Below are 26929 nucleotides of genomic sequence, written 5' to 3'. Positions count from 1 at the left end.
AATAGTCGCTTTGACAGAGAGCTCGTACTTACTACATTCGTAGACAACTATGAAGATCTGCCTGTAGAAATTCAGACGGATGTCAACAAGCATGGTCTCCTCAGCTATGAAGCCATATATGCTGAAGAAGCCTCATATTGTGGGTACGAATACAAGTTAGACAACTTCTTGTTCCTCGAACACGACGAATTTGGAGAGCAATTTTATGTGGTCCAAATTCAGCTTTTGATTTTCAACAAAACCAGCGAACAAATAATAATCTTTGGTCAAAAGCGATCCGTTATACATGCTCATGAAAAAGGCCTTATGGAAATCACTTCGGATTTACATGGAACTGTGGCTAAAAACATAACGGAATTTGTTGATCGAGCGCCTTTGAGAGTATTTTGCGAAAAGAATAAGCAATACTTGTTTATCCAACATGCAATCCCGTTAATTTAAACCAGCGTAAAATCCAAAACAATACAAGAATAATTAAAAATGGGAGATAAGGTGAAAATCTACAAAGTATGCGATGTATCCCGAATCAATCGTTTGGCCCTGCCAGCTCATCCCACCATTGCCAGTTTATTAGAACAAGGTAAGATTATTATTTGCTTCAATTCTTCTTTAGAACTCATTACACGTGATAAATATTTGGCCAAACAAAACGAACCTTGGATTGATGTCGACTAGCTTAGGCAAATGTTTATACATAAGTAATGGGATCTTAAGTAATGTATTGGGCGAGAAAATATAATCAAATAATCAAAATCTTCATTCTTATCAAATTTAAAGGTTCAGGAGCATTCTGTAAGAATCTTCAAGCTGTATACACCGAAGCTGATGGATGCAGAATAGTGACCGACCTTGCACTTTCCGCATTCGAAAACCAACTTCTAATGCTGTCAGCAGAAAATGAAACATGGACACCATCCTCGTCACAGTACGCGAATCAGAGTTCAGGTAAGTTAAACCTTAGAAAAAGATAAGATACATCCATGAAATATTTTGAATTTCTTGAAACGATAAATACACTTGAAGGTTTCCAATAACACAAATAAATCCAAAAAATACAGAAGATCGTGAGCTTCGAGCAGGTGCTTGTTTGTTCAAGGGTTAATAGTACTCAAACATGTATTTTTTATCCCCGTCGTAACATATTTTTTACTGTTTTACTCGTTTTTTATCCTATAATAGAAAATAACTAAATATTTCTAATAAATGCACGATTTGTCACTGTTACCCTGTTACCACAGCTGTTACTATTGATTGTAAATGCACAACTGTATCACAATTCGGCAGTTGTCTGCTCCTTATTCCCCTAGCTCGATTCGAATGCTATCAAAACGCCTCCTTCTGCACGTTAGATCACTCGGCGTTAGGCACGACCTTGACCACTCCGTCCATGGCTGCCTTGAGGCCGTGTTCCTTGTTCATGGCAATTAGCCCGGCCAGCGGAGTATCGGATTTGACGGAATCTCCCGGCTTAATAAACAACTTATCGAACACTCTCGGTATGGGAAAGATAACTATACCGACATTGGCTTCCTCCATGGCACTTTCGACAGGTGCAAATTTGAGCTGGATTACTTCGCGGGAGTGAGGCCACTATCATCATACAATGAGATGGAACCGCTTTCAATCGCCGTGTTGAAGCAAGCTACGTGTCCATCGATGCTAGTCCGCAGCAGGAACCGGTTCTCGTGCGGTTTTCTAGTGGCATTTACGTTCAAGTATAGGTGCCTCCATCGACACGAACTTCAATGCCTGCTCCATTGGATTTTACCTCCACCTAGTGCGCTTTCTCATCCACCTACAGATGGAAGTTTTGGTTCGGAATATAATAGGGTCGGAAGTTCAGCTCCCGATCGAACGGGTTCAACCGAGACAGCGACTTCCGGGTGCTGAAATTTTCATTTAGGACGAAGCCAGTGCCATCTAGGCGAATGTTTCGTTGGAAACAGTTAACACCTGGAACAAGGTGGTCATATGCTGATCGATGAAGCCGGTGTGAACATCCGCCGCTTGGAAATGCCCATGGCAAGCGAAATCGACCAGGAAGTCCACGTTTGAAGTCCAGCGATTTGACAGTTTCGCAACAGTCCGATCAGCAGCTGGAAGACACTCGGGCGGTTCTCGACCCACAAGACCAAATCATTTGATTGTAATGCATGGACACTTCATCTCCTTGCCGTACACCGGTTTCCACTTTGGCAGTGCTCTGGCGCTGAGTTACCAGCTCCTGGTAGGAATCCGCTCGCTAGATCTTCGAACGCATGGCCGGTCTTGCGGATTTGCTCCTGCGTCACCGAAAGGGCTTCTCCGGAAGCAACCATAATCTGCCACTCAACCAGATCCATTCCGGTGATCATTTGCGTAATCGGATGTTTCACCTGATGACGTCTATTCATCTCCATGAAGTGGAACAACAAATTCTCTTTGTCTAGTTCTGAATTTTACGGTTCCGGCACCGATGTAATTCACGGCCTTGGTCGCTTAATCCGCAGCCGAACCCGCAGCTCTTCCGACAATCCCGGAGAAGGCGCTATTTTGATGATCATCTGATGGCGTTTCTGAACTGAGCAATCCTGCTCATAAAGATAAACCGCATTTCAATGGTGATCGGCAAATACCTGCACTTCCACATGCCTTGGCGAACGAACATTCTCCAGCAGCCAGCACCAACATCAGTTCTCGCCGACTGCAGCGCCGTGAAGAAATCCGCTTCCATCTCGGCAATCTTCATATCCTTTCCACCGCCACCGCAAACTACCTTGATCATCAGCACTCATGATAATATGCTTCGAAGGACTCTTGATTCCAATATCCCGGAACGCACTAGGTGGCGGGCCAATAAATATAATGCCCTCTTGGCACAGGTCCGTAAACTCCACGTTCTTCGACAAAAATTCGTATCTCGGATGAATGGCCTGACGGCCAGGAAAAGCTGCCTTGTGCATGTACCCCTGTGGACAACCAAAAAGCATTTACAAATTATTGCTTCTGTACAAGTCTGTGCACTGGCAATTAAGCTTATTTTACTTACCTTATTTCAAGCCGCTGTTGCTGCAAGCTATCGGAAAATAATCCTCCGTCTACTCATTTCATTTTCTGCGCCCGTGGAACAGATAACGGTAATCAAACAACTTGCGGTATCGGAAATCGTTCAAAAATTGCGCATTACGTAAATAGACCAAGAATGATTATAATCATGAGCCTCTGCACGAATCTGGCCTACTGCTCACTCCCTCCCACAGAAAATTTGAAAAAAGCTCGCACAGTGCTCGCGCCGCTCGCGCGCTGTTTTCAAATGTTCTGTGTGAGTGAGCAGGACAGGAGGACAGGGTAAATTCGTACCAGAGGCTCATTCAAAAGATCAAAACAAACTCAAACGTCATCGTCAAAGCCAGCTGATTGAAAATTCTCCACATCTCGCGTTACATTTGAAAAGGGTCTATCCCCTGAACGTAAACATTGAGAAAAATCGATGCAAACATTTTCCATCACATTTCCTATTCGTTTTTCACGGTTTCGAAATTTTCAACATGCTTTTCGTTTCAATGACACGAGAATAGATGTAGGGGTTGTGTGCTAGTAGTGGATCCTGCGCCTATAGTGGACCCCCTTCAGAAAAACTCAAATATAAATGCCCAAATCAACTGTTTCCAGGCAACATCCACCGGGGGAACATTTCTTGGAACATTTATTACATTGGTACACAGCAGTTCCTAGCAAACAAATGACCCAGACGACAATCGGTTATTTTAACTATTTAATAAATGTAAACATTCAAAAGGGTCCACTATACGCACACTCGGGGAGGGTCCACTATAGGCACCGTCGGCGGCGTGACAGCTAACATGGAAATCAAATGGGGGGTCCACTATAGGCGCCAAGATATTTGTAAATAATCCTATAATGGACGCCGGTGGTGTCCATAATAGGCAACATCGATGCTTATTTTCAAATGCGCATTTCACTGGAATAATTTATTAATGTTGTATGTTTGACGGTCTTAACATAAAGAGGGGACGTCAAACTTGTTAAAAAAATCAACTTTGGAACAATCCACTGCCTTAACATGCTTAACATAGCTAAAAAGCCGCAGAAGTAAATTTCGATGGCTTAGGGGTCCACTACTAGTACCCAAACCCTATCTATGCTTCAATAATCAAGTTTGCATTAAAAATCATCAAAAAAGCATGAAAAAATATAGATAAACATGTTAAGCTAATTTGAAAACTTTCACCCGGTGTAAACCTTATTGTTAGTCTTTCTAAAATTTTCTTAGCGTGGATTGGTCCCCCGAGTGAGTCCGTTGTTGACATCGTATCAAGGCTTGGCCTATCTGCTTTTTGGAAACAAACATGTTTCTGTCGCTGCAGGGCCCAAGCACATCAACACGTCAACACCCTTAACAGATAGCTTGAAGAACACTCTTTCTGATAAGGGTGTTGATGTGCGTGGGTGGATGTAGATAGGCCCTACAGAGGCAAAAACATGTTTGTTTACGCAAAGCAGATAGGCCCTTTTCAAATGTTCTTCTAGAATTGTTTTTTCAACATTTAAGTAAATTTGAATACTTTAGTTTTTCAGTGTTGGTGGTTTTAAAAAGTGAACTAGGTGCTTCGCACATGTTGCACTAGAATGTGACAGCTTCTGTGTTGTGCAAGAAAGTCTTGTGAGAAACTTTTGTTTTTTTATTTAGTACCTTCAGTACCGAATATTATTTTTAATAGTTGAAGCAGTTACTTTAGAAAAACTTAACTGAAATTATAAAAGGCTTTTAAATCAGGTCAGTAATACAGACAATTCACCAATTATATGCTAATTAAAAAATGCTATCAACACCAACAGATGGCGGATTATGTTCTAACAGATGGTCCATGAATCGATGTACCTGTTACTGTGGGTAAAATTCCTGCATAGTCCAAAGTGAAAAGGCGAAGTAGATAACATTAAGAGAAAAATGAACCCTTTGTCATTGGACAGCACAGCAGTACCACCATAGACTAATTTCAAGACCTCGATGTACCAAAGAAAACGATCAAATTTTCGGTGATCAGTCCGGTACCCAATAAATATTCATAACCGTGTATTTTTTTCCGTGTAAATTACCTTTTGTGTAAATTTTACTTAGCGTGTTACACTGATCTGACAGCTCTGACAGTAAGGGACTAAACAAAAATTACGTAAAGTGAGTACCGAGGATTGTTCACAATCTGCGAACATGACTGCGGAAAAAATTGCGACCATGACGCCGTTGGTACCACCGACAAAGTAGTACGTCGAACATTGAGTAAGTAAGTCCAACACTCCACGTACGCCATAGCTGGTAGATTTTATAGTCAGCATTTCTTATGAATTGTCAGAAATTTGGAAATGTACCTAGGGACAATTTACAAGAGGACTGAAATGGTCTACTTGTTTTCTTATCCCGCGTTGAAACTTATACTACTGTGTTGGGTGCAATTTCCTCAAGTGTCCAAGTCCAGTCAAAGCGATAAACGCGCAAGTGTTCAGACAAACCATACTAAGGGTAACAGGTTCGACTACCTGTTCCCGTACTAGCCCCACTCTCTCTCTTCTTGGCGTGACGTCCTCATTGGGACAATGCCTGCTTCTCAGCTTAGTGTTCTATGAGCACTTCCACAGTTATTAACTGAGAGCTTCCTCTGCCAATGACCATTTTGCATGCGTATATCGTGTGGCAGGCACGAAGATACTCTATGCCCAAGGAAGTCAAGGAAATTTCCTTTACGAAAAGATCCTGGACCGAACGGGAATCGAACCCGTCGCCCTCAGCATGGTCATGCTGAATACCCGTGCGTTTACCGCCTCGGCTATATGGGCACCTTCCGTACTAGCCCCAATTAGCCATAAATAAAGATACTGCTCCTTCGACCCCGAGGGTTAGAGTGGCACACGAAATTGATGGTGGCAACATAGTTACCACTTACCACTGGCTTGTAAGACTCAAAGGCCTTGCGCCTTGCGCCTCCGCCTCGACATCCGCTTCTGCTTTATAAGCAGTTGATCATAACTACGATACAAAACCTTTCCACAGCCTTTCCTTCCTTCCTTCTTATTTTGGATGAAGGGTTATCGCTCCGTGGTATTAGCAATTGTAGTGGTAATTGTAGTTTACCAAAAAGTTGTTGTATCTTTTGCATCGCATTCGACCCCCTGCAAAAAAATAAATTGTCCCTCCACAATATGTTCCCACCAGTTTAAGCATACACTACCCGCCATAAAATGGAATCGCATATTGCAACACTCATACTGAATATTGCAGCACCCAAAAAAGTTTGGCATCACCCTAAAATGTGATTATTTTAGGTCTTTGAGGCACAAATCATTTATGACCCCCCTAATTCTCTTTCAAAATGCAACTCGTACCCACAACCCAATTGGGTTTTTAAATTTTGAAAAATGTATTCATTTTTTGATTTCATACGAAAGAGCACCTTTTTCTGAGCCACTATGATTTTTTTTCGGATTTTTAGAACTTTATTTTGATACCTAAAATCAATTACAAAGAGATTTTTCGAAATCACCTTTTGACAGCTGGGCAACTGTTTGACAGCGCCGCCCAGTACAAAATGCAACGAGGGGTGATTCGATAAATCGCTCCCATACAAACTTCAAATTGATTTTAAAATAGGTTCCCGGGCACCAAAATTCATGAAAATTTGGATTTCGGCTCAGTTTGGCATGCAGATTCAGAATATGGAATTATCTCAACACCACTAAAGAAGCCAATTGGTTCTAAGTTTACTCTATTTTTCCTCCTTATTTTGGGTGATGCCAAACTTTTTGGGTGCTGCAACACTGAGTATCTGAACGATTCCATATTATTGGCGGGTAGTGTACATTGGTTCGTTTCAACCATGGTTGTTAACGTTAATCAACGATTAACGCCGTTATGTTAGGTCGTTAACGTTAACTGTAACGATCAACGAATTTCACGTTGATTGTTCAGGCGCGTTGGTCAATGTGACCGTTAACGCATAGCGTTGATTTAACGTCAACGATCCCGTTAAAAAAATTTAAAAAAAAAAACTTTAAATGGAAGCAATTACGTTTTTGGCCAAAGTTCGACATGTTAGTCAATCTATATTTAGCCAAGTATTGAGGTTTTTTTTTTGGCATCAGCTCAGCCCAGTGCATAGAGTTCCTACAGGGATTCTTCCAGGAGGTCCTCTAGGGATTCTTCCAGGAGTTCCGTCATGGATGCCTCCAGGAGTTCCTTCAGTGATTCCTCCAGGAGTTCATTCAGTGATTCCTCCAGGAGTTCCTTCAGGGATTCCTCCAGGACATCCTTCAGGGATTCTTCCAGGAGTACCTTCAGGAATTCTTCCAGGAGTTCCTTCAGGGATTCCTCCAGGAGTTCCTTCAGGGATTCCTCCAGGAGTTCCTTCAGGGATTCCTCCAGGAGTTCCTTCAGTGATTCTTCCAGAAGCTTCTTCAGGGATTTCTCCAGGAGTTATTTCAGGAATTCCTCCAGCAATTCCTTCAGGGATTCCTCCAGGAGTTTTTTTCAGGGATTCCTCCAAGAGTTCCTTTAGGGATTCCTCCAGGAGTTCCTTCAGGAATTCCTCCAGGAGTTCCTTCAGGAGTTCCTTCAGAGATTCCTCCAGGAGTTCCTTCAGGGATTCCTCCAGGAGTTCCTTCAGGGATTCCTCCAGCAATTCCTTCAGGGATTCCTCCAGGAGTTCCTTCTGGAATTCCTTGAGGAGTTCCTTCAGGGATTTCTCAAGGAATTTCTTCAGAGTTCCTTCAGGGATTTCTCAAGGAATTTCTTCAGAGTTCCTTCAGGGATTCCACCAGGAGTTCCTTCAGGGATTCCTGCAGGAGTTTTTTCAGGGATTCCTCCAAGAGTTCCTTCAGGGATTCCTCCAGGAGTTCCTTCAGGGATTCCTCCAGGAGTTCCTTCAGGGATTCCTCCAAGAGTTTCTTCAGGGATTCCTCCAGGAGTATATTCAGGGATTCCTCCAGGAGTTCCTTCGGGGATTCCTCCAGAAGTTCCTTCAGGGATTCCTCCAGGAGTTCGTTCAGGGATTCCTGCAGGAGTTAATTCAGGGATTCCTCCAGGAGTTCCTTCGGGGATTCCTCCAGGAGTTCCTTCAGGGATTCCTCCAGGAGTTCGTTCAGGGTTTCCTGCAGGAGTTTTTTCAGGGATTCCTCCAAGAGTTTCTTCAGGGATTCCTTCGGGAGTTCCTTCAGGGATTCCTCCAGGAGTTCCTTCAGGGATTCCTCCAGGAGTTCCTTCAGGGATTCCTCCAGCAATTCCTTCAGGGATTCCTCCAGGAGTTCCTTCTGGAATTCCTTGAGGAGTTCCTTCAGGGATTTCTCAAGGAATTTCTTCAGAGTTCCGTCAGGGATTTCTCAAGGAATTTCTTCAGAGTTCCTTCAGGGATTCCCCCAGGAGTTCCTTCAGGGATTCCTGCAGGAGTTTTTTCAGGGATTCCTCCAAGAGTTCCTTCAGGGATTCCTCCAGGAGTTCCATAAGGGATTCCTCCAGGAGTTCCTTCAGGGATTCCTCCAAGAGTTTCTTCAGGGATTCCTCCAAGGAGTTTATTCAGGGATTCCTCCAGGAGTTCCTTCGGGGATTCCTCCAGAAGTTCCTTCAGGGATTCCTCCAGGAGTTCCTTCAGGGATTCCCTGTTTATCTAAAAAAAATGAGTTAGCAGCAATTAGCGACGGTTAGGAACGGATAAATACATTTTTTCCGGTTAGAAATGGGTATGCCATTGTCAATAAACTAAACAAGAAATTTTAAAATTTTAAGTTGAAATTAGAGTCGTCCAGAAAAAATCCTAACAGATTTTACCTAATTGCTTGGGTCAACGAGCACTGTGACAAAAGGATAAAATGAGATTTGTTCCGGCCTTACCATCGAAAAAAAAACTTCAGTGCACTTACTGCTTACTTTTTATTTATGTGGTATGGCCGAAACCTACTAACCTATTGTTTTTTTTTTTGTATTCGTAACAGGATCGGTTGTGGTAGATTCGAAGCAGGATCAATCAACGTTGCAAGTCGTAACTGTACCTCGAATCGTGTCGGTCGTATCCGAAGCTGATGTATTACCACCCTCGAGCACACAAATGAGCGCAACTGAAATGATTGCTGTGCAATTTTTGAACAGTGACGAAGAGCTGCTACTGGATGCTGAACTTGACGTACAAGACCCTATTGCCTCCAATGCGGATAGTGCTCAGGAAACTTTCGAAGATGAAATAGTTAGTGTTCCGAATGAAGCACATGCGGCTGAACAACGAAATGCGGAATTGGGAAATTCTTCGAAAGCAACCAACGATGGCGGTGTTCAACTTTCAAAGATAAGTCCTGACAAACAAGGCGGCTCAGAGGATGTTGAAAATCAATCCCCGAATTCAAGCGAGAAACGTGGCTCCTCCGATAGCGTACAGTTACATAAAAGCTCGAAAAAACACGCATCTACCGAAATGAAGTTCCGTTGTTTCAAGATCAATTGGGATAAGCTTGGCGATAGTCTTTTCAATCGATTGCGTGCGTTGGAGGACTTCAAACGGAACAATCGAGGGGTTCCTGTTCCGGTAACAATACGCATAGCCAAGACCGAAGTGACTACGTTAGCGAACACGGTTGTGGATCAGCTGAGAATGATCGATACGCAAATCAGATCGGATGTAATGGAAACGGCAGCACGTCAAGTCTTAGACAAGTTCCCAGCTTTGGACTATACCGATGACGATGGGTTCGGAGCCGGCCAAGGATATGTGGATATCAAATACAAGTTGATCAATCGTAATAAATATTTGAATCGCTTTAAATCCCCTCAAGCAACTTTGACGAACACCGTAACGAGTTTAAAAAAGAAGCGGAATGCTAGAGCGGGTACGCTGAAAGAATACTGGCAGAAGTCTGCCAGTGAATGTGACAAAAGTTCGGTTTCGGCTCTGGTACGCGATGACCCAAGTCTGATGACGGAGGAGCTGCTGCATAAAACCCAGGCCTTCATTAGATGGAAACTGGACGAAAAAATAGACACAAAGCAAATGATTTCACAGCTTCCTGTTCTACGACGACGGTTGTTGGTGAATTTCCACTTCGAGCAGGCAACCGGTGTGAACATCACCGACTTGCGGCGCTATTTTATGATGAAAAGGGAAAAACTCGTGCAATACTCGCTGACCTGCAAATCGGAGCTCCACTTGAGTAAATCAGCATCAGATTACGATATATTGAAATTTCTATGCTCGCTTGTTGGGGAAGACTTCGGAGATTTTATCATTCAAAAGGATGTAAGTAATCTTTACAGTGCTTTAATTGTATGGTTATTGAAACTTTTGGTTTATATTTTGTTTTTTATAGATTGGTACTCGTATTGACGATATCACCATTGACGGTTCTGGACCGGTGCTGGTAGCTGTTGGTAAGTGTAATTTGAATATAATGTGAAGGTGATACTAAATAATTCTTAATCAGAATATTGTACATACGGTAGACGTTAGCTAACTGCAACATATTTACATTTCACTTACCGAATGAAATTTGATAACTGCAACAACTGACAGAACGTCGTATTGCAGCAAAAGTGCACACGAAAAACATCGCATCGCTATTGACATTTCATTTTGACGAATAGCGGTGCGATAACTGTAAAATTCTTACACTTAGCGTAGGGAATCGCGCCACTTGGGCGGTGGCTTCTATATTCGTCTGTTTTCCACTATAACTCAGTCAAATTTGAACCAATTGACACAACTATTGGAATGTGGTGAGATAGGTACAGTATCTACCCGTGTACAACATTTCAAGTCAATTGGTTCAAAATTGACTGAGTTATAGTGGCAAACAGACGAATTTAGAAGCCACCGCCCAAGTAGCGCGATACCCTACCTACTTGCAATTAAAAAGCATTGCAGTTAAATCGTTTGCACCGAGCGAACGTCTTCTTCTTCTTCTTCTTCTTGGCGTAACGTCCTCACCGGGACAAAGCCTGCTTCTCAGCTTAGTGTTCTATGAGCACTTCCACAGTTATTAACTGAGAGCTTCCTCTGCCAATGACCATTTTGCATGCGTATATCGTGTGGCAGGCACGAAGATACTCTATGCCCAAGGAAGTCAAGGAAATTTCCTTTACGAAAAGATCCTGGACCGACCGGGAATCGAACCCGTCACCCTCAGCATGGTCATGATGAATACCCGTGCATTTACCGCCTCGGCTATATGAGCCCATCAAGCAAACGTCTACTTCTTCTTATTTTTCATTATGGCTCGTCGTTCGCATTGGAACTTGGCCTGCCTCTATTAAACTTGTTTTTTGAGCACTTCCACAGTTATTAATTGATGGGCTTTCTTTACCTGCCATTGCATGAATTTGTACATTGTGTGGCAATTACAATGATACACTACGCCCAAAATTTTCCCGACCGGAACGGGAATCGAACCCACCGTCTCCGGATTGGCGATCTACAGCCTTAACCACTAGGGTTACTGGAGACCCACGAGCGAACGCTTACTGTATTCAATTAATGGCACACTAGAAAACTAACGAAAAAAAGGAAAATCTCACTCGTAATGATCATATGCGTAAGTGACCCGATTTACATTTTTTGCTCTCCTTAAAAATCTGAACAGTTTTCCATACTTTTAATCCCCCTACACACTTAAAACAAATTCTCGAGCTCGGCAATCAAAAATGCCGAGTGAGAACGGCAACTTGAAAAATTGCTGATACTTCAGCAATTTGAACTGTTATTGCTGGAATTCAGTAAACATTTTTACTGAATATGCGGCAAACCAGATCAATTTGCCGAATTTCGGTAATAAATATTCCTGAACTATTCGGCAATCATTGATTTTACCGGAATCAGCAAATGCGTTTGACGAGATTTCGGTAAATGCATTACATTTTGCTGATATTCGGTAAAGCAACTGTCACTTTGAGTCATATTCACGCCATCCATCAACGCCATTGTTTTGAACTGTTTGACCCTCGTTTTGAAGATAATTTTCATCATTTTAATAAATATAGATTAGATTAAGAAACAGAAAAGTCAAGGCGGTGTAATTCAAGTGTTGGTGCCCCAATTGATGATACTGCGGAAGCCGGGGAAAATGTGAGAAATAAAGATCAACTGCGTAAGTACACCATAATCATTTGTTTTTTTTTTTCGTTGCAGAGTGCAGACGTCGGACGTCTGTTTGACAAGCTTCCAGTCACATACAAGCTGATCCGGAACAAGCTCAGGATTTTTCCATTACCACTCATCATAGATGAATATAATTTGAAATGCTGAATGAAATAAACTACCACAAAATCAATGTAAACACCGACATTTTTACTGATTATTCGGCAAATCATGACATGTCTGAGCAGTTTCAACTTACTGATTAATCGGCAATTTATTATTTGTTTTCATTCCGCTTTTGCCGGGCAGTCAGCAGAATTCGACATTTTGTCAAAATGCACGATTGCCGAGCGCTCAGCATCTTGAACTTTTGCCGAGGTGATTGCTGAGCACTCGGCTGTGCAAATCTCGGCATTTATTTTGCTGAGACTCGGCAGAAAAAACTAAGTGTGTATGATTTGCGTATCAGCAGTAGTTTGGTGATGAACGTGAATGAATTGACCAAAGTTTGACGCTAAAATATTGAGAGCAGAAAGATCGTCGCTAAATGGGGCTGACTCGGGCCCTTAATGTGGTTTTGTTCGGCATTTCTGTAAATGCTGTAAATCCTTGCCACTGTGTCGATAATCAGTGCGTTCCGTTTTATCTTTTTGATGTACTCGTCATTTCAACACAAATAAATGACAATATGTAATAATGACATTTTTTCTTCTTTTTTAGATGTCGGAAACGATAAAACGATATTCTACGTATACGCAAATCGGACACGTTTGTCCGAGGGAGCTCATGATGTGATTGCCGCAGTAGAGGACCTATTCGCCATCCAATTTGTACACAATTTCATGTACACAAAATCGGTTTCAAAATTCATGGAACTGCTCCAGGAATACTTCCTTAAGATCATAACTTTTGTGGCGTCGAAGTCGGGTGCACGTCGAGTAGGACAAAGGCAACAAAAAGTCAGAAAAGTCATTTCTGCGTTGTCTAACTTTAACGTTAGCAGTTAAAACAGCATTTGTTTTGTTTGGTCAGGTCTGTCGGGCTGTTTATAATATGAACTAACTATACATAAATGCCCAAAGATAAATTTGTGTTAATCGTAAGCTCGATAAATTTCATAGCCAATAAAAAAGAACATTTTTTCATGTCAATACCTTTTTTGAAATAATACATTGAAGTCACATATGCCCCAAACTAAATTCGCATCTCAACCGATTCAGATTATTCAATTTGATCTTCTCATATTCAAAGTGGCATTGCCTTCTGAACTAATGAACTCTGTTAAAATCCATTAATGTTTACAATCATTCCGAAAATCTCGTATATTGTCCATAGGATTAACTATTTTTTACTATCTGAATGGTCTGTCATTTGCTTTGAATTAATTACAAAAAAATCATTGTTATACGGTGTTCTTCCGCATTGAAATGATTAATATTTTGATTGTAATACTCTTTTTTGCACATAGGGTCTTGTACCACTTGGGCAGGTGTGCCTATTTTGGGCACTTGTCGCTATAACTAAGTCGATTTCAAACGGATTGATTTGAATTTTTGTATAGAGTAAGGGACGTACAATATCTAACTCTATACGAAAATTATAATCAATCGGTTTGAAATTGACTAAGTTATAGCGGCAAGTGCCCAAAATAGGTACACCTGCCCAAATCGCACAAGACCCTATGTTCTCATATTTTGGTAAATGGAATTCGGTTTCTAGAGCGTCCATGTTAACGGTAGGAGAAAAAAAAGATGTTCTCCAATGTTATTTATTTTTATTCAATCTGTTCAATCAAAAATAAAGAATTCGAACTGATTATAGGGTTAGGATTTTGTCTAATGAATGATTGACTAAAAGGTTTAAATATTATACACATTTCTATTGTTGTTTTAACAGAGAGTTTACATTTGAGATCTTGACTTGATTGGATGCTTTTAAACTGGAGTTCAAATAATCAAAAAACCAAAATTGAGTAGCAAGCATGTTAAACAAAAGCCGAATGAGACCAAGGTTACAAGTATACAAGGGTCCAATATATGACAAGGGAAGAACTCAAGAAACAACACACTAAGATTCTGATTTTCCAGCTCATGGGGTGTCTAGATGGTCTAGATGAGTTTCTGGTTGTAGGCCAAATTGTCTGAAACTTGGTCGTACAACTCAGCTTAGTTTATGGAAGATTTGGCACAACACCGAAAATACGCTAGGGTAAACGCTCCCTTAGTGGAGGTAGTACCAATAGTGGTGGTAGTGGCATTTTAGCACTATTTCTATCAAAAAGTTAGTAAATGACATTTTTAACAGATGCAATATACTTAATGAAATTAATTCAGTTTTGTTAACAGGATTTGGTCAATAACCTATTTTAAACAATTATTTTCTTTTTTTTTTCTCCTTTGCACCTATAGTGGTGGGTCCCATAAGAATTCAATGGGATGCGCCACTATAGGAACAAATGTTAAATTTTAGCACCATAATAGCAACCGTGTACCTATAGTTGGTGTAAATGATTTGTTATAAAAAAAATGAAATAAACGATGGTTTTTACATTCATCCTAGTAAATTTAATTGAAAACTACCAATTAACGTTTCAGATGTTTTATTTTGTGGTTTTATCAATTTTATACAATTATTTTACTACGAGTGGCTACTAACAGCACCGCTATTGGTACGTTTACCCTACATTTTTTATATATATAAAAAAACATTTTTCGGTATGTGGCGTGTTGGTATAATTCAATATTTCATCTTTGTACAACATTTTGTTCGCTATGATGCATACAAATAAGCTGAATGCAGTGGGCTTATGCAGATTTTTTTGTGTTTTCGTCTGTTTTGGGGATGTTTCGGTTTGAGAAAACTTGTGTCGCCCCCCCCCCTCTCCCCTCTGCAAAATGTGATAATTGAACATCGAACTCGTCCTACTGTGAAGCGGTAGCTAGAAATAGGTTAATTGTAAAAATAAACAACGATGTAAATTTACTAGCCACTATCTTAAATGACAAGTTGAAAATTAAACGTAATTGAATTTTACATGACTTTCAATTTTCAAGTCATGTAAAATTAAACACTGGTTGATTGTTACATTTATTTTCATGCTCCAAATATGTGCATGAAAATAAATTGAAATTTACATTTTATTTCTAACTGTGTAGTCTGCCCATCCGATCTTGCAGCGATTTGTTTTGGTTTGTTATCATCCGAGCTAACTCATTGTTGGATATGTCCGATGATGGTGAGCTAGATGTTTCATCGGGCTTTATGCGCTTAGTATTGGTAGCAGACTGTGACATCGCGTTTTTGACTCATAGACGAACGCTAGATGTCAAATTTGGTATCGTTATGCCTGATCGAAGACTCGCAGATGTTCAACAATTTTCGATGATTTCTATCACGATAATGGACTGTATGTTGGTATAACAGTCCCACATAAGCATGCGGATATGCTTTATTGATTGTCACTAGGTGTTGGTCGATAGAAAGCAGATAACACTGTTAATTATTGTTGCAAAAGCGCGCTGCAATTCTACTGCCACTTCATCGTACCACAGTTGACCACAGTTGTCCTGAAGAACTGTGTGTACTCCGAACAAAAGTTTTTTCACTAACAAAATTAAAAGAACTGTTATGACAGATGAAACTATTACAGTTTTCTTTTTCGGTACCCCAATTAAGTGTGTTAAAGCACGATTTAGTGCGAGGACCAATGTTTTACCTGCCATGTTGTTTTGCTGTTGGGTGAAGTTTCAGCTAGTATTGAACAAATAAACAAATGACAATAATCACTGTTTTGATTAGTTAGATAGTTTGTTCCAAAACAAACCGACAATTTCGTTTAATAGTTTAATGCTTTGAATAGGATACAATGGTCTACGATAGTCCGACATTATTTTTTTTTAAGTTTGTAAACTTTCTTTTGATTTTTATTTTTCATCAATGAGGGGCTACATTTAACATCCATTTGGCATTTTTTTGTAAATTCTCTGCCATATACACTCAAAGCACTCAATGAATGCCCTCTGTTGCTTGATAATTGTGGTTCACTAATGGTTGGTTATCTACAGGGGATTTTTTTTTATTATCGTACAAATTGGTACGAAGGTTCTCAGAATTTAATGAAATTTTTGTCACAGGAAGGGTTCATATATACATATATATATATCTAGTCAAGTCTAGTCTAGTCTAGTCTACACATACACAGCCATTCATTGAAAGAATCCTGGAAAATGATAGAATCTACTACTTCTACCATTTTTCTTGTCATTATTAATGCTTGCAGTACATCGAAAATGCATTACAAGCATTAAAGCGACGAGGCCTTCTGTGCAGCGTTATGTATTCTACAATGAAATCATTAAGCGGGGACATCTTGTACCAATTGCTCTCAGTTTAATAAAGAATGCCAACTACGTAAACAATCGGTGAGGTGACGATGCTAGGAAGGTTAATGTCACCCCTTGGTCCTTGGAATCCTGGGAATGAACACAGGTATTTAGTCCGTGTCCTGGCCCTTGTGCCTAGGCTTAAGCGCCTTTGCTCGCTCTCGTAGGAACGGAGAAAAACCACATCTTGAAAATTTCACAGAATATCAGGCCAAACATTTCAATAGGTCCTATCTGCATTTGAGAGGCTCTCTTTGTTTACTTTCTCTTTCAATTATTGCAATGTGATGGTACACTTTTCAACTATTTTTGCAGTACAAATCAAAAGACGATTGTTTTGACCAACGTTCAATGCAAGGAGGCAATCAAAATACAAATAAACAGCTGAGATATTAACGAAAGAGAGAGAAACCAAAGAGAGCCTCTCTTCTGCAGATTGGACCTTTAGACATGTTTGGCCTGATATAACTTATGTAATTTCCTTCCAAAAATACCTTTTACTAGCTGTACCCGGCAAACTTTGTCTTGCCTACTGCGTTTTTTGACGTTTCAAGTTTCTAGCCAAGCCCAAGTAGCCGGTGGAAGAGGTATAGAAAATCGATTTTCGAAAACTCTCAATTTGTCCATGTTTTAGGCCTCATAAACCTTCCTTGGGTGAAAACTAACAGAACAAAACTAAGACGACCAAAATCGGACCTTCCGTTCGCAAGTTATGCGCGGTCCCACGTATGCCACTGCATTTTTATATATATAGATAGATAAGAATTTTTCCGGACTTCCTAAATAGTTTTCCAACTTTTCCAACCGATTTTCCTCATCCGTGGAAAACTTTGTGGAAAACAGTTTTCATTTTGTATTTTTTTTTAATTGCTTACGATTTCACAAAAAAACTGTGTCTACGATGCTTCGTTCTTGAGTTATGATTTTTCAAAGAAAACGGCTCATATAGCACATCTGGACAATTTCCACAAAATTGGTCATAACTCAGGAACGGAGAAAAACCACATCTTGAAAATTTTACAGAATATAGCTTATAAAACTTCCTTTCAAAAATATATTTTTTAGGACGTCGAAAATAGTTTTTCCGACTTTTCCAACCGATTTTCCTCTCAGTGGAAAATTTTGTGGAAAACAACTTTTATTTTGTATTTTTTTTAAATTGCTGAGCAAATTTGCTTATGATTTCACACAAAAAAATGTGTCTACGATGCTTGCTTCGTTCTTGAGTTATGATTTTTCTAAGTAGGTGGTGTCTGCGGAAAATGTTTGTTTTCCACTGGAGTTTTCCGGAAAATTAGGCGACCCTGATTTTTGCCTTTCTCGTACACTAAGTGTACCGGAAAGGCTATATGTTCACTCCAAAAATGACTTTTTGATAGAAGGCCCGGAGGGTCAAGTCACATATACCAATCAACTCAGCTCGACGAATTGAGGTGATGTCTGTGTGTGTGTATGTGTGTGTGTGTGTATGTGTGTGTGTGTGTGTGTGTGTGGACAAAAAAACTCACATCACTTTTTGGCAGTAAACCTCAACCGATTTTAATGACCGACGGTTCATTCGACGGGGAATCTGGTCCCATTGTTTCCTATTGAAAATGGTTCGGATCGGTCTAGCCGTTCCGGAGATATGGCCATTTAGGTGTTCCGGAACGGTACCCCAGTAAGCGGCCAGATATGAAAATGCAACAAACCCATGCATGCGACACATCAAACCACGGCATTTTCGATAACCTGATGAGCGGTAAGCAGGAAAATTGTCTCTGACCATTTCTGAACCGGTAATGTTCCGGAACCGGTTCCGGACATCCCGCCGGAAGTGGCCAAATATAAAAGTGAAAAAAACACATGCATGCGACACATCAAACCGCGGCATTTTCGATAACCTGATGAGCGGTAAGCAGGAAAATTGTCTCTGATCGTATCTGAACCGGTAATGTTCCGGAACCGGTTCCGGACATTCCGCCGAAAGTGTCCAGATAAAAAAGTGAAACAAACCCATGCATGCGACACATCCAACCACGGCATTTTCAATAATCTGATGAGCGGTAAGCAGGAAAATAGTCTCAGACCATATCTGAACCGGTATTGTTCCGGAACCGGTTCTGGGTGTCCCGCCGGAAGTGGCCAAATATAAAAGTGGAACAAACCCATGCATGCGACACATCAAAACACGGAATTTTCGGTAATCTGATGACCGGTAAGCAGGAAAATTGTCTCAGACCATACCTCACCCCGTATGTTCCGGAACCGGTTCCGGACATCACGCCGGAAGTGGCCAAATATAAAAGTGAAACAAACCCATGCATGCGACACATCAAACCACGGCATTCTCGATAATCTGATGAGCGGTAAGCAGCAAAACAGTTTCAGACCATATCTGAACCGGTAGTGTTCCGGAACCGGTTCTGGGTGTCCCGTCGGAAGTGGCCAAATATAAAAATGAACCAAACTCATGCATGCGACACATCAAACTACGACATTTTCGATAACCTGATGAACGTTTAGTAGGTTAATAGTCTCAGACCATATCTGAACCGCTAGAGTCCCGCCGGAAGTGGCCAAATATACAAGCGAATCAAACCCATGCATGCGACACATCAAACCACGGCATTTTCAATAATCTGATGAGCGGTAAGCAGGAAAATAATCTCAGACCATATCTGAACCGATAGTGTTCCGGAACTGGTTCTGGGTGTCCCGCCGGAAGAGGCCAAATATAAAAGAGAACCGTGCATACGACACATCGAACCACGGAATTTTCGATAATCTGATGAGCGGTAAGCAGGAAAATAATTTCAGACCATATCTGAACCGGTAGGGTTCCGGAACCGGTTCTGGGTATCTCGCCGGAAGAGGCCAAATATAAAAGTGATTCAAACTCATGCATGCGACACATCAAACCACGACATTTTCGATAACCTGATGAACAATTAGCAGGAAAATAGTCTCAGATCATATCTGAACCGGTAATGTTCCGGAATCGGATCCAAGTATCCTGCCGAAATGGTCAAATCTTAAAGTGAACCAAACCCATACATGGGTCACATCAAAGAGCGGCTTTTTCGATTACCTAATGAACGGCCAGCAAATATTTCGGAATCGGTTTTGACTGGCCGGAAGTGGCCATATGTAAAAGTGATCCAAATCGAGGCATGTGACACATCAAATCGTAGCTTTTGCGATAACCTGATGAACGGTTAGCAAGAAAGTAGCCTTAGATCACATTAGAAACAACTGGTAGTGTTCCAAAACCGGTTCCGAGTGTCCCGCCGGAATTGTCATACCATGCATGCGACACATCATTTTGCAGCGTTTTTGGTAACCCGATGAACAGTTAACAAGAAAATAGTGTCAGACCATATTTGGTACAACCGGTAGTTACCCGGAACCGGATCCGGGTAGTAAAATGTAAATTTTAACCTAACTCATGGATGTGGTACCGTCAGTGGGGGTGTCATTGGCCCTAAATTGCATAGTCCTTCCTTTTATAAGTCGTTACAACAATATTTTAGCTCTAAATTAACATTAAATTTCGTATACTCGTTCATTTAGGTATAACTCAGGACTAGTGTAGATATAAATGCTCTAAAATGTATTTTGACGATGTTGTAGCCTAATTAAAATTGGCCCAACTTAACCCTTTCTAGGGGGTGACATTGATCTAATAAACATTAAAAATCAAACAAAATTGTTCAATTTCACAAAATATTGATGACCAATCAAAAATATTGAATATATTGATACTTACGCACAACTGATTAGTGTTAAATCCGTTTAAAATAGCTTTACAGACAAATAAACGTAAAAATTGAACAACATTGATTGTCATCCATCAACGATGCTGCGCCGCTATTTTTCAGCTATGACTCAAATTGAACGTACATGACATTATTGTTTACGAAATATGAGTGTCGAATAAAAAAACGTATTAGATATTGAACATCGAAAATCCCTCACAGTAAATTTCTGGCTACGTCATAGTATAAAAAAAAAGTCAGTTTCGTTCATTTAATTCATATTTTTTCCTAAAACATTTCATTGGGCCACAGATGTTTTGGTGGGGGCCGCCACCTCAAAAAGGTTGGGAACCACTGTCTTATATTGTCTGAATATCGGATGTCATGCTATAGCATTTTATAAAATGTATCCATATTGAGTAGATTAAGCAGTTTTCATTTTGTATTTATGTCAATGTCATCTACATGTCGCTTAAGTTTTGTCGAAAGGATATTTTAAAGCACGAGAAAGGCACCATCACCGCTAGGTGGATTAATTCGGGTTTTTCAATTTAGTAATTGTTCATATATATATGAACCCTACTTATGAAAAAAATTTCATCAAATTCTGAGAACGTTTGCACAAATTTGTACGATAATAAAAAAAAATCCCCTACCGCAATTGCCGATTTGAACCACTACTAACTATGTATTTCAAAAGCGCAAATCTTGAAGATTCGTTAGCAAACGCATCTGATTATGTTAATCAGAAACTTTCTGCAAACGAGCAAAGCCATGACCCCGGACCCCACATTTCATGGGCCCTTAAAATTTTTAACTTTATTAATAATAATCTGAAACAAGAAATATAAATGGTTCAAGAAACATGTTTGGGATCAATTTTTATCATCGGACTTGTTTTCGGTTCTTATAGAAAAAAAAAACTTAAGTTGTCTGTCCAACTACTTATGCTTCTTTAAACTTCGTTTAACCCTTTCGTGACGAACCAGCACCATTTTTCAACAGCAAACAATAGCAGATTTGCGTATTTTTTCATGTGTTCAATCTGTGTTTTTGCCTTTCTCGTGCACCAAGGTGTACCGAAAGGCTATATGTTCACTCCAAAAATGAAAATTTGATAGAGCCTCCGGAGGGGTCAAGTCTTATATACCAATCGACTCAGCTCGACGAATTGAGGTGATGTCTGTGTGTGTGTATGTGTGTGTGTGTGTATGTGTGTATGTGTGTATGTGTGTATGTGTACAAAAAAAACTCACATCAATTTTTGGCAGTAAACCTCAACCGATTTTAATGACCGACGGTTCATTCGACGCGGAATCTGGTCCCATTGTTTCCTATTGAAAATGGTTTCGATCGGTCCAGCCGTTCCGGAGTTATGACCATTTAGGTGTTCCGGACCGGTACCCCAGGAAGGGGCCAGATATGAAAATGTTACAAACCCATGCATGCGACCCATCAAACCGCGGCATTTTTGATAACCTGATGAACGGTAAGCAGCAAAATAGTTTCAGACTATATCTGAACCGGTAATGTTCCGGAACCGGTCTTTGGTGCCGCTCCGGAAGTGGCCAAATATAAAAGTAAACTAAACACATACATGTGACACATCAAATAGCGGCTTTTTCGATAAACAGATAAACCGTGGGCAGTAAAATAGTTTCAGACCATATCTGAACCGGTAGTGTTCCAGAACCGGTTCCGCGTGTCCCGCTGGAAGTGTCCAATTCAAAAAGTGAACCAAGCCCAGGCATGTGGCACATCTAAGAGCTGCTTTTTCGGTAAGTGGGAAAATAGTTCCAGATGATATCTGATCCGGTTGTGTTCCGGAATCGGGCCCAAGTGTCCCACCGGAAGTGGCCAATTAAAAAACTGAACCAAACCCAGGCATGCGACACATCAAATAGCGAGTTTTTAGATAATCAGGTGCAATGATGCAAATTATCACCTCGCTAGTGCTCATCACAACTCATCAACTGTATATTTATCGCGTGCGATTGAACTGTGCACTGATCAGCGATGACCAGCAGCAAAGAGGTGGCAAAACGAACATGATGTAAATGACAAACGATTTTGCACACATCTGACTGGGCCGTCACACGCTCGCCCGAACAGCCGAACCATACCGAATAGGTTGGTTTGCGAAACTACGGCATGAACGCTCGACACGCACACAGAAGCAACATTCGCATGTACCGATACCATACTAATAAAGCTTCCAGCCAACGATGCTTCGCGATAAGCTGTCGAAAAGCATCGAAAGCGATGAAAAGAGATGCTTGGCTAGAACGCAATGGCTCAACGGCGAAAAGGAAGAGTCAACTATGCTGATTAGTGTTGAGTCCGTTCGTGTGCTACTCGTATGGGAGGTTGATTGAATAAAGCGAGGATGGGTGACAACGTATTCGTTGTCGAAAGCAAATCGCATCATTTCGCGAATGTTTTCATCAAATAGCAAGCTTGATCAGGTGAATGGTTAGCAGGAAAATAGTTCAGACCATATCTGAACCGATTATGTTCCAGAACCGGTTCCAGAAAAAGTATCATCGTATTCACTATGAGTGAGCATATAGGATGATACTTTTTCATACGAATGTTCGCTTTGGTGGCAGAGAATTATCACTTTGAAATTTTCAGCCACATATCCAACATGGCTGCCGATGCTGATGATGCCGTAAGAAGCCTTAATTGATTGAGTATTTTTTCATCATATACATTTATTATTTATCATCTCCCCATTGGCGAGTCAACGAGCACTGTGACAAAAGAAAAAGAAAGGGATTTGTTCCGTTCTAGAGTATCCTCAGGATTCAGGAACACTTTGACTAACGTCGACGGAAAAATCTTGATTACTTATTCGACGAGAAAGGCACTATCACCACTAGGTGGATTAATCTGGGTTTTTTTTTTCATGTCTGTATTAACGAGATTTTTAGCCCTAGGCTAGTTCATCTCGGGACCCACGCTTTACTTCCCTTCCGAAGGAAGAACTCACATTTTGCGAGTTTGTCGGGAGTGGGATTCGATCCCAGGTCCTCGGCATGATAGTCACGTGTTTTAACCATCACACCAGGTCCGCTCCGCTATCTGTGTTTTATATGATATAAGTATTTTAATAATTGGGCTATTACTTATACTTTCATGTATGCAAACAACATTTTGTTGACGTTGAGTGTGAGATTTACCATAACAAGTTAATCAAAAAGTGAGCACAAACTGTAAAACATGAATAAGTTTTATCTGACGCAAATTTTACATTTCGGATTTATTTAGATGGGCAAAACTAGAAATCGAAAGATAAAGAGTAGGTTTTCCAAATGCCAAAGAAAAAGTGTTGATATGTTGGTACAGTCTGAGAAAAAAATGAGCCATTTCTATGGAAATTTCACATTTTTGCGCTCCGCCCCGAAAGGGTTAAAACTCGTTGTCTTTAATTGTTTCTTTTCAACTATTTAACTATGTTCAGTTTCAGAAAATCTTGAATCTTGGAAGAACTTCTCAATGAATATCACGGAATCCAAAACCCTGTAGAATGAAAAGTCTGAAAATACCTCGTGAATATTCTTGAAATATTATAAAAACGGAATGAAATACTGAAAAATGAAGAAGTTGTTCATACAAATTTTGCATGGAGTTCGGAGAATAATTGAAGCTTTTTCCCGCGTAGATTTTAATCATTTTGGGGTATTATTTGGCTGTTGCATCCCAGAATATTTGAAGCATATTACATTATTACACACTTAAAATAAAGTACCGTATTCAGCTGTTCTATTTTCGGTAAAAGTTCAGATTACCGAATGTTCAGCAAATTATTACCGAAGTTCGGCGAAAAATTACCGAACGTTCGGTAAAATAACTGAACTTTGGTAAAACTGTGCTGAACTTCGGTAATCCAAACTTTCACCGAAAATAGAACAGCCGAACAAGTTACTCTAAACTGAGTGTGTATAGAGCAGCTCTTGAAATAATGTTAGATGGTATTTTAAAATAGTTTCGGTTTGAATTTCTTTTGCGGAATGTGGTAGAGTTATTGAGAGATTTTGTTCCTGAATTGGCGATGTATTCCAGTCAAAATCCATAGATTTCGTGAGGAAGTTGAAAGAAAAATTGAATAGGTGTAAAAGTCTTGAGAAAATGTGAAAAGTTTCAATAAAAAAAAAAACATTTCTTGTAATCGTCTGAAATTCATTCATGGCTTCCGTCAAAATGTTTTAAGAAACTGCTCAGAAAATTCTCAGAGAAAAGCACTATAGAATTTCTTATTCCTCCACGAGCGCAGAAGCTGGTTTCAGAATTTTGTTGAAAATTCTATTGAATGCTCCTCTAGTAGTTGCGTTAGAAATGTGCATGCCCCTATTCCACCTAACAATCTTCACAGAAATCGTCCAGGAACTCATTGATAGATTGCAGCAGGAATTTCGCTAGAATGCTCCCAAGAGCTTTCGCTGAAACGACCCCAACGACTGTATCTCTGGGTTCTCAAGTCCTGATCACATTCGCTAAAAGTTATTTTTTCATTTGAAAAATTTTCTCTGCCATTGCTATCATACATAACTATTAACCCCACTTGCTTTTTAGATGCAAAACAAGACATACGTATATGATGGTTCAAAAGTTTCGGTTATTCTGTATGAGTACCATAACCTGGTGCGCAGAGTGCGGTTTATTTTATATTTTTTTGAGAACTGATGCTCTTCTAAATTCAAATTTCATAAAAAGATAAATCTCCGAGTTTGGTCTAAAAATATTGAGATTTTTGCGCCACCTCTAAAGATGAATTTTTAAATAAACTTGTTCTTCTTCTTCTTCTTTATGGCTCTACGTCCCCACTGAGACTTGGCCTGCCTCGCTTCAATTTAGTGTTCTTTGAGCACTTCCACAGTTATTAATTGAAGGGCTTTCTTTGCCTGCCATTGCATGAATTTGTATACTGTGAGGCAAGTACAATGATACACTATGCCCAGGAAGTCGACAAAGTTTTCCCGACCAGAACGGGAATCGAATCCGCCCTCTCCGGATTGGTGATCCATAGCCTTAACCACTAGGCTAACTGGAAATGAACTATGAATAAACTTGTAGACCATTGAATTTTTCAAAATCACGCAACATTTGAGTTTTAATTATTTTTGCCTTTCTCGTGCACTAAGTGTACTGGAAAGGCTATATGTTCACTCCAAAAATGACTTTTTGATAGAAGGTCGAGTCACATATACCAATCGACTCAGCTCGACGAATTGAGGTGATGTCTTTTTTTTTTTTTATAGAATGAGGAAACCTGTTGGTTAGCAACACCGTAGGAAAACCACATTCTGCACTACCTGACCTTGCTCCGCGGCACGCCCGTTAGGGATTACTTCGTAGAGGAGGGGGGGGACTGTGCTTTCGCACTCTCGCTATCATCTGTCAGCCATCACATACGGCATATCTCTAGGGGGACAACTCGACTAACTGTTGGTCGGCCCGCCATTTCCTCTGGAGGTGGAGCACGATTGTGGATACCGTGGTCGACACGGCATACCACTCGTCCACCCCCGTACACATCCTCTCAATAATATTATCGGGAGTAGTATCCCTGCCGCATACCTCTAACATGCTCGACCTCTGCTCCGCAAAACGCGGGCACTCGAAGAGTACATGTTCCGCCGTTTCCGCCCTGTTTGCACACTCCGGGCATGAGGGTGAGTTTGCATGCCCGAACCTGTGCAAGTACCACCTAAAGCACCCATGGCCCGACAGGAATTGTGTCAGGTGAAAGTTCACTTCGCCATGGGGCCTACACGTCCACCGGAACACGCTCGGTATGAGCCTGTGTGTCCACCTACCCTTTGTTGAAGAGTCCCAGACTCTTTGCCATTTCACCATAGACGAAGTTCTGGCGTTTCGTCGCGCACCTCTCGTACCTCTTTCATCGTAGCACTCAACATCCTCGGCCACCACCAATGCTATCGGCATCATGCCCGCTAGCACGCATACCGCGTCTTTCGAGACAGTCCGGTATGCACTGGCCACCCTGAGGCACATCAGCCTATGTACACTCTCTAGTCGGTCAACATTCCTCTGCAGCTTGAGCGCGTTCGACCATGCGGCGGCGCCATACCGTAGTATGGACACCGCGACTGACGCGAGCAGCTTCCGCTTACTCGAGACAACTGCCGAACTGTTTGACATCATCCTAGACAATGCCATAACCGCTACACTCGCCCTCTTACAAGCATACTCGACATGACTACTGAAGCTCAACTTGTCGTCGACCATGACTCCAAGAAGCTTCAGTGAGCGACAGGACTCGATCGAGCACCCGCCCGTGGTGACCACTGCCTGCTGTGCAGACTGGCGGTTGTTCACCACCACCACCTCCGTCTTGTGGTGTGCGAGTGTCAGTTGCCTCGACCTCATCCAGCCCTCCACTATGTCAATCGCATGCGCTGCCGTCAATTCCACCTCTTCGAGCGACTCACCGTATACCACCAGGGTAATGTCGTCAGCGAAGCCAACCAACTTTACTCCCGGTGGTAGTGCTAGTCTCAGTACTCCATCGTATGCCGCGTTCCACAGTACCGGACCCAAGATGGATCCTTGCGGTACCCCCGCAGTGACATTGTACTGTTTTTGGCCTTCCTCGGTGTCGTAAATCAGCACCCTGTTCTGGAAGTAACTACCCAGAATACGCCTTAGGCCAGCCGGGACACCTAAGCGAGTTATGGCGCTC

General features: G+C 41.1%; 2 protein-coding genes and 1 pseudogene across 5 annotated transcripts in view; 1 reads left to right on the top strand and 2 right to left on the bottom strand.

The window, feature by feature from the left end:
- The window catches only part of LOC109402145 (dual specificity protein phosphatase 3), a 192063-nt gene that overhangs the window by 111459 nt on the left and 53675 nt on the right, over nucleotides 1-26929 (bottom strand). The gene's annotated exons all lie outside the window — the stretch shown is intronic.
- LOC115255846 (methylcrotonoyl-CoA carboxylase subunit alpha, mitochondrial-like) lies at nucleotides 1324-3147 on the bottom strand (annotated as a pseudogene).
- LOC134284012 (uncharacterized) lies at nucleotides 8564-13150 on the top strand. Of its 2 annotated transcripts, XM_062854783.1 has the most exons (3): nucleotides 8564-10271; nucleotides 10342-10402; nucleotides 12825-13150. In XM_062854783.1, the coding sequence occupies exons 1-3, from the start codon at nucleotides 9093-9095 to the stop codon at nucleotides 13109-13111; spliced, it is 1527 nt and encodes a 508-aa protein (XP_062710767.1). In that variant the 5' UTR covers nucleotides 8564-9092; the 3' UTR covers nucleotides 13112-13150. The 2 variants fall into 2 exon arrangements, with proteins under 2 accessions (XP_062710767.1, XP_062710768.1); XM_062854784.1 differs by lacking the exon at nucleotides 10342-10402 and having other exon boundaries at nucleotides 12825-12963.

This window comes from Aedes albopictus, chromosome 2, assembly GCF_035046485.1.
Source record: "Aedes albopictus strain Foshan chromosome 2, AalbF5, whole genome shotgun sequence".
NCBI classification, from domain to species: domain Eukaryota; kingdom Metazoa; phylum Arthropoda; class Insecta; order Diptera; family Culicidae; genus Aedes; species Aedes albopictus.
Note: the sequence above shows the minus strand (reverse complement) of the source record. Positions and strands in the feature narration are given on the sequence as shown.

What these genes read in the sequence shown, in the direction of transcription:
- LOC134284012 (XM_062854783.1), top strand. Translation starts at nt 9,093, where the DNA reads ATGAGCGCAACTGAAATGATTGCTGTGCAATTTTTGAACAGTGACGAA. An exon ending in ATTTTATCATTCAAAAGGAT is followed by an intron (nt 10,272 to 10,341) that starts GTAAGTAATCTT and finishes TGTTTTTTATAG; the next exon opens with ATTGGTACTCGTATTGACGA. An exon ending in ACCGGTGCTGGTAGCTGTTG is followed by an intron (nt 10,403 to 12,824) that starts GTAAGTGTAATT and finishes CTTCTTTTTTAG; the next exon opens with ATGTCGGAAACGATAAAACG.